Below are 8,879 nucleotides of genomic sequence, written 5' to 3'. Positions count from 1 at the left end.
ATTTTGGAAAGAGAGAGAGAGAGAGAGAGAGAGAGAGAGAGAGAGAGAGAGAGAGAGAGAGAGAGAGAAGTCTGGGAGTAACCTATACTTTTACAGAGGAACTGAGAATTTCCTATACGTTATAGCTTACCTGGATCCTCTTAAAGTCATCCTGCCGTCTGGACACCTCGGCGTACTTAGGCGGATCGGCGTAATACTTGGGTGGCGGTTCCGATTTCAGCGGAGTCTCCTGATAGCGTGGTGGCCTGTCGAACTGTCGGTACTTGGGCGGATCGATATACGGATTATTCCGGTGCCCGCAGTAATTCGGCAGTTGACACTCCGTGAGATCCGACTGCGACTGGTTCAGCTGGTGGTAGTCCGACGTTAGCACGTTCATCAACATCTTCTGCTGCTCCTGATGATTCTGTTTGCCGTGCTTTGCGATCTGCGATCTCTCTTGATCATCGACGTGGGACTTATCGTGGGACTTGATGCCCTTATCGATACGCTCTTTGCACACCTCAGACTTATCTTTCCTCTCCTGACCGGATGGAAGTCCATCGATCCCGTAAAAGGTCAACTCCTTCTTTAGCTTCTGATGCGACTTGTCATGTTGCCGTGGATTTTCCAATTTCACAGGTGGGTCTATCTGATAGAACGTGAGCTCGCGGGAATCCTGGGACTTTGAGCGCGTCTCTTGAGACAAGTGATGCTGCCGTTCCGGCTGAGAATGGCTGCGTGAGTATCGTTGATCGAATCTTAAATCGTCCTGATATTTCGTTCGCGCGAACCTCTCGTTAGCGCCGAGCTTATGTCCGTATTCGAGGTACTCGTCGCCATATTTAAAAATTTGCCGCGGCTTGTATTTCTCTTCAAACTGCGAGTAATTATAGGTGTTGAAACCGAACTGATTAAAATTCCTGCTGAGATTCGTGGAATCATAATCGGTCGAGGTCACCGCTTCCACATTTATCTGGAACAGAATGGAATGAAATTTTACCAAAATATAAAAATTACATAGAAAGAATAGCTTTATTGAAATATCTACAAATTTAGCTAGATATAAATCTAAAAATAATAATTTTGTTCGGATCATCACCAAAAATAATTATGTAAAACGCTCAAAATGTTTGCTAGAATGTTAAAATTTGCAGCATTGTCATTAACGCTTAAACATTCTACATAATTATTTTGATAATCAACAGAATTATTTTTAGATATGTATCTAAATTTTTAGATACCTTAGTAAAATCGTTCTTTCCAGGCACGATAATTTTATTATATATTCAAATTTTTATTTTAATATGACTTCGTTTCTTTAAAGATGTCTTGTATAATAACAGCTAAAAGTAATTAGCCAAAACTCAATAGCCAACTCAAATAGTCAATACAGCTAAGATGTCTGTCAAAAAATTTGGTTGTAAATATACTCTGAAATCAATTGCAAAAAACAAGCAAATTATAATTTAATTTTTAATGGCTCATACAACTATTACCATATTTTGTTCCAATTTCCGATAAACTTTTAAACGAGTAAATTGATCCAAATAATTTTGGATAAATATATTTATTAATTTTGTTATATAAAAAATTTCATTTAATTCATAATTTCCTCATTCCAAATTTCCAAATAAATCTTACAAAAAGCGATTTTACATAATAAAGCTAAAAAAATTAAATAGCTTGTAAACTAATAAAGAATTATTAAACAAATATGCTCAAATTTTGCACAGATACTCATTGTCAGACATAATAATAGAACAATTTATAAAATTTTTATGTTTTTGTATTGTTTTGAGTTGTGGCACGTACATTCTTAAATTTACGAGTGACATATTTTTCAAAGTAAACGAGATACTGATGACGACGAATAAAGCGTGAGATGAGTATCCTCGAAGAATCCACGCAAAACATACGAGTGGATTCAAGAAAGATAAAAAGGAGCAAGAAACAGAGCTAGAGGCAGCGACGGCGACCATAAATCGGGGAAGACCGTCTTCTTAAATGCTGGAGTATTTAGCACGAAACAAAAAGCCACCATGAGATAAATAAAATCTGACACTGGGAAGGCGTACCATCACTATCCACCACAGCGTGTCTTGAATAAAGCCTCACTCGCTCCAACAAGAAAGACAAAAATGATGCGCAAGAACCCCACCAGAACAGATCGAGGGGGTTGAAGGAGATTCGGAGTGTCGAAAATCGAGCCAAGGAAACCGGTTCGCACCTGAAGGCCAATCGATATATAGTATCGATATATATTTCAAGAATGTTCAATGTATAAATTTTTAATTAATGCTTTGAGATTAGTACTTTTCTTTACAAAAATTAAATGTAAAATTGATCTATGTTAAGATGTTCCATTAAGCTAATTTTAATTAAGCGAAATTCTTTTAATTAAGTCATACTTTTCTCAGGGAAAATTTAATTTGGTCTCTTTTTGTCATTGAATATTTTTGCAAATATATCTTAAATTAACATTCTATAAAAATATAAGAATCTTATATTTATCTTAAATATAAGAAAGAATAAAATATCGTTCAATCAATTTTCCTCCTTATTTTGATCACGTATCATAAAAATTGGTAGATTTTTCTTATATTCATTTTCAATTTAAAAATGCAAATAGCAATCTTAAAATTTCTGCTGAGAGAAAATTTTTTTTAAATTAATTAAAAAGCTCGTAGGCGAGCGTGAAGAAACCTGAGACACCCTATATATGCGCAGAATCACCTTCAAAACCGATGTGTTCGAGATCTCATGCGATTTCGCTTTCTTTTCGTGCGAACCCTTATCCAGAACGCTGCGAGGCACGATGAACAACTGAGATGCCTGGACGCGATTAGCCGCGGCGACTTCGCGAAAGTCGGCTCGCTAAAGTAACGTCCTTGTCTTTGTGCACATTTTACGTGTAATAAGAGAAACGCTCGAGCCGAGGACCAGATAATCGCGCGAACAATCACCTAATGTATAGTTTCTACAGATCACTCAATACGTGTATCCAATACTTCGTAATTCGTTTCGCGAATCAGAAATGCCCCCGAAGGACCATGGTTATATATTAGCTGGTAATGAAGACTCTCCACGGACAAAAGCAGTGAGTTACCGACGGCACCTTATTTATCGTTTCCTCAAATATAAAATTAACATGTTCAGAAGGCGAGACATTCCGAGATAACGGAATATTATACGTTACGCCGACATCTTTCTTTCTTTCCTCTTCCCTCTCTCTTTTCTTCCTACCAATTTCTTCAACCCCTTTCTCAACAAGGAAAACGCGCGCGCGACGAGACCGAAGTTGAAACTCGCGCTCGCGCCTTTCACTTTTATTATCGTGGAGCTCGTTAGAGCGACCGTTCCAAGAATGTTAACCCGGAATTCGTCGCCGGAGGAAATTTAATGGCCCCCTATTTTTACAGAACTTCGCTCGTAATGCGAAAATGTGGCGACGGCGTCTACGGTAAATCCTAATGGAGTATGACGTAATTAATATACTCATTCTTCAATTTGTCTAGCGCTTAGTTCAGAACGTTATTACCTTGCAAAATGATAAACTCAATTTTCCACGCTATTTAAACTTTATTCTTGGTTGTTGAGAATATATTCAACGCGAATGCTGTGTACAATAATTTAACGACGGTCTAATTATTCAGGAAATCAGATTTTGTTTAATTCATCTTTCCAACGTATTTACACACGGACATAAATGTTTTTTTTTTTTACATTTGCGCATCAAACATGGAAATACATATATCAAAGATAAATACAACTACCGTGTAAACACATCGCCGTTTTAAAATTTATAACAGAGGAACATATGTATAAATACGAATAAAACGTGCCATCGTATCAATAACAGTGAGTTTTCGGCTATCCATCCTGATAGATTATTGGATCCTGCTTATCGTACATAAATCCAGTGACAGATGTAAAAAATATTGTACAATACATCGAAATAAAATATCGACATTGCATGTCGAATCTACCATATGCGCGATTTCTCGGTGCAATAAAAAAAGTACTCGTTACTCGACTCGTGATCAAATGTTCCGAATGAATGTACGATAGTTGTTGACCTCGATGCCTTGATGCCATTTTTTTTCACGATGATGCCGGATGACGTGTAACATTATTAAATATCATTAAAGAGAAACGCTGTTGGGTCTTACGAGAAATTGTATGATGCAGCTTGCATTTCATCGAATAAATTTCATGCTCATATATGTATATTCGCGTGTAAAATCCTTGTATTAAAGAAGAGAGAGAAAGAGAGAGAGAGAGAGAGAGAGAGAGAGAATGTAAGAAAGAGAAAAACATTTAGTTCGATATTCTCGTTCCTTTAATTATTAAAATTACATTACCTTAAAATCTATAATCTAATACATTACTTTAAAATCTATAATTTAATACATTATTTTAAAATCTATAATCCATATAATACATTACTTTAAAATTTATAATTTAATACATTATTTTAAAACTTGTAATCTAATATAAAAAAATTCCTTTCTATCCGACGTAAATGAATTATTATAATTTAATGCCATTTTTACAATCATGTTACGTATATTTTTTATTAATAAATTATTATTAATTAATTATAGAATTAATATTCAATTAATTGACAATTAGAACAATTCTATGATATATTTGTAACCTTTCGTTATAAGGTAAATTATAAATGTTTTATTATAGAATATTATATATATATATATATATATATATCGCCATATCTCCACAATAAGTATTGGAAATAAATTCATTTGTCCAATATTTTACGGACACGAATCATGCAACGTTCGCAAAATTGATAAATGTACTCTGCATTCATCTTCATCACTCATTTATGAGCATAGCGGATATGTTCCGATGGCAATGAAAGCATAGCAATCGCGCGTTGCAACCTCAACCTATAACTCATCCCGTCGCATAATTTGGCAAGCCTAACTTCCCCGTAGGGTGTCGAAGTGAATCGTACTCTTGGATCGTCATAAATATTAATAGAATCTTTTTTTGACAGGTTTCACTACGAAAGAAGATAATCGTGTTGTTTACGGTGCCAATAACAAGCTTCGTCGTTGTTGGGTCTCATTCCTATACGAAGCGAGGCTCGTTTCGAAACAGGGCTACATAATTACGGGTGCTGCTAAGATTCTCTCCCTCTCTACATTCGGTGCCCTGTTACGAAGCGTCCAAAACAACCTCGTTTCTCATTAGTTGAACGCGTGTGTGAAAATTACAGCTATTAACAAGGTTAATCGAGTCAATGTACGTACTTTACGCAAAACCATGTTAATGAAAAAATTACATCGGTAAGGTTGAAACATATTACGACTAATATGTCATAATAATTTATATGGATAATTAATAGTCTACTTGGAAAGAATGTTGTACATGTTATTTTGAATGAAATTTTAATACAGATAAATTTGATTTAGATGAAGCAAATGTAACATTTAAATAAAAATAGATTCTACATGAGAATATTCTTATATTTAAAAACATAAATAATAAAATATTTTAATATAGCTACAATTTAAAAAATAATTTTCAAATATTTTATTTATCTTTGCAAACTTTTTTTACTCGAATCAAGTAAGAGTACTTACGAATATTTAATAATCGAATACATGTGATCCAACAAGAAATTCAATCATGGAACAAGAGTGATAATACCAATTCGTGTGAAACTATCAGGTGACTCAATTGAATCCATTTATCTGCGGACAAATCGATTTTTTTCAAAAGTCGGTGGTTCACATTTCCATTTGCTCGTCGACGGTTTTGCCGGGCTGGAAAACTGCAACTACACAAAGGAACAAGGACTACGAGTGGCAATTTCTCTTTCGCAATTTCGAAATTATTAATTTAACTGGTTCCCCTTTAACGCTACTGCGCCCGCGGCTGATATTTCCCCCATAGATAAAGAGCAGAACGCGCAGAATAGAAACTACTGAATAAAGGAGACAAAAGCATAAAATGAAAAAGATGGAAAGACCACAAGATAGAAAGAGATAGAGAGAAAGAGCAAAAGCAGTGCGCGACGGTGGTATCCTTGGTTACCGTGTAAATGAGGCGATGAACAAAGTTCCGCGTGTAAACATCAAGTAAAGGTAGATAACGTGGTTAGTTCCGGCCGCGTGGTTGCTCATGAAAATGCTGAACGACAAGCAGCGAAGTTATAAGAGACGAAAGTGATTCACTTACGAAATCCATATGGCTGAAAGACTTTAAATCCGACCTAGCATTAGTCTCATGCGGAGCTTATTATAATTATATATTATAATTAACATTTCCGCAGTTAAATTCTTATTTTTGCTTCATGGTATTCTCGTAAAATTTAACATTTTCTGACGGCTTAATTTTAACAAGAGAACAAACTGACTACCGTCCTGTACTTCTCGCAACATTACCCCCTTTTTTTAAATAATTTTAATTAAATTCCCGAAACACACGTGGAACAATGTTAAAGCTTTGCGTATGTAACAACAGCGCCAGCATGTAGCAACGTATATATCTAAATTGAGTGAGAGCCGGCCATAACGTCGGAGTGACGAGTATTATTCACAAGTAAACCGCAGCTGAAAAGTACACGACGATGCTCGGTGTTATAACTGAATTTTCCATTCCCCGGAGGGATATCAGGGTCGGTACATCCGATTTTCACGGCGGACTGACCTGTCTCAATGCTATCTGCCCCCCTCCCCCCTTCACCGCGGCCAATCAAATTAGAGACGCTCGGTCGGGTAGCCGAATGAGAATCCTTGGTCGTTTTGTCATATGTATTTTGTTTCAGCATTGTGTAGTCACGTATACAAATATACGCGATCACGAATAACGCATTTTACTCCATCATCATTCATCATCGATTTATGAAAGTTACGCTGTTGCTATATCGAAGATATCACTGTGAACATTTTAATTGAAATTTTCAAAAAAAAATGTTTCATTAGTTAAAAATATCAGTTATATTAATTAAAAGGTTTTACAGAACATATTCATTCTTAGATATTCTTTATTAGAACAACTAAAAAGAACATTATAAAAGTAGAAAAATAAAAATATAAAATTATAAAAGAAACAAAATACAAAAAAACATAAAAAATTATGCACAATTTAGTAATAATTTAAAATATTTACTTTAAAAGTATTTGGTATTTCTAACTATAACTGCATGATAAAATAATAACGATTAACTCTATTTTTATAGTCATTACTTATTGTTGCTATAATATTAAGTAATGATATTTATATTTATATAATTTTATGTATCAAAAAAAATATTTTACAGTTTAGCCACATATTCTTTTAGTATATAGAACTATATAAATGTAATTATTATTACAAACATTCTAGTAATGACAACTATAAAAGTAGGAGCTTAAATCATAATTATTTTACCATGTAATTATAGTCGCAAATACAAAACCTTTCTATCAGTGTTCCTTCCTTATTCGTAGAAAATTCGTTAGTTTAATCTTAACAAAATAAGATCGATTATGCATCGTATTCGAACCGTTAGCTTCGTTCAGCGATGGCACGCTGGGAACGAATAAATTTCCCGATTGACTGACTGATGTACCAGAAAAGCGGACAGCGACCAGGGCAAAGGCCCACACAAAAAGATGATTCGTGGATAACGAACGAGAACCATACTGGAAGATATAGAGACCGAGCAATCTCTTACGGTTGAGTTTGCACCACCCCGGGAGAGCCTCCCTCCGATCACTCCGAATAATCATCGCGAGACACACGAGGCTCTCGCATCATCGCCTCCGCGAAAATGAGAAAGTCGAGAGTAAAAATCTGTGAAAGGCTTTAGCATGTACATGCACGCACGTACGAAGCGCACAAACAGGAACGGAAAAAAATTTTCGAACAAAGCGAGGATGGGCCGTGAAATAACGATCCGACATTTCTAATATTGCGGATAGGTGAGAAGAAGATTGATCTTCAAGGGTACCATTATATGCGCTCGGATAAAATAAAACAAAACTTCGCATCCGCCATCAAAATAAAATCATCGAAATAAAACGCCCCGCGTTTAAAATCGTTCGCCCTTGCCACAGCGCACAGCGCGGTTTCAATAATGAAATTTGTCGCATCGAGTTAACATTTTACTCGATGAGCGAGAATGATTCACTTAACATTTTTGGTTAAATAACGATTTAAATGGGATGTTAAAGAATTATGCTCCCGCGAGTACATTGCGCTCGTCGATATCATATTTCATTTATCAATGAATCTGTCATGAATAAATAAATGGATTAAAGCATTTATGTATTTATGCGTTATCACATTAAAATGATAAAATAACGAACTGTTTAATTAGTTTTTATAGTTTACATTGCAGGATACAGCTTTCTACAATATACTGTATCCTTCTAAATCTATACAATTTTGAGAGACCAATTCTGTTAACAGATTAGAAATTGCTAGATCTGAAAATAATTTTATTGCATTATCAAAACATACACACAAAAAACTACAAAATAAACAATATTGCAAAAAAATTTTGATGTTCTATAACAATTTAAGTTTCCAATAAAATTATTTTCAGATTTGTATCTAGAACAATTTTAGATCTTTAAGCAAGATCATTCTTTCCATATACGTTAACAATTACTAAATCATGTAATTCTATTTATATTGCGAAAATGCAGTATACTCGTTTCTCTCCCTTCTCTCTCTTATCTTTTTTTTTCTCTCTTTGAATCTAATCCTGCTTTTCCATGGATGGAAAATCATGCAATTAACTGATTAGCGAGAAATAATTGTAAATATTATGTTTCCAACGAAGCCACACAAAGTTCACATTAACAATTACTGATTGTTTTTCTTTCGAAGATATTACGATATTAATCTCATGTGAAAATATGATGTTTATTCAATCTTTT

The 8,879-nt window shown here is 34.6% G+C and overlaps 1 protein-coding gene across 1 annotated transcript in view; it reads right to left on the bottom strand.

Annotated features, from left to right (window-relative positions):
- LOC108690837 overlaps window positions 1–8,879 on the bottom strand; it is a 147,491-nt gene that overhangs the window by 2,182 nt on the left and 136,430 nt on the right. Inside the window, exon 4 of the mRNA XM_018198349.1 lies at window positions 131–955. Coding sequence (XP_018053838.1) covers window positions 131–955 — 825 coding nt within the window. The remainder of the gene's footprint in view (window positions 1–130; window positions 956–8,879) is intronic.

Source organism: Atta colombica, unplaced genomic scaffold (genome assembly GCF_001594045.1).
Source record: "Atta colombica isolate Treedump-2 unplaced genomic scaffold, Acol1.0 scaffold38, whole genome shotgun sequence".
NCBI classification, from domain to species: domain Eukaryota; kingdom Metazoa; phylum Arthropoda; class Insecta; order Hymenoptera; family Formicidae; genus Atta; species Atta colombica.
This window is presented reverse-complemented; position numbering and strand designations above follow the sequence as displayed.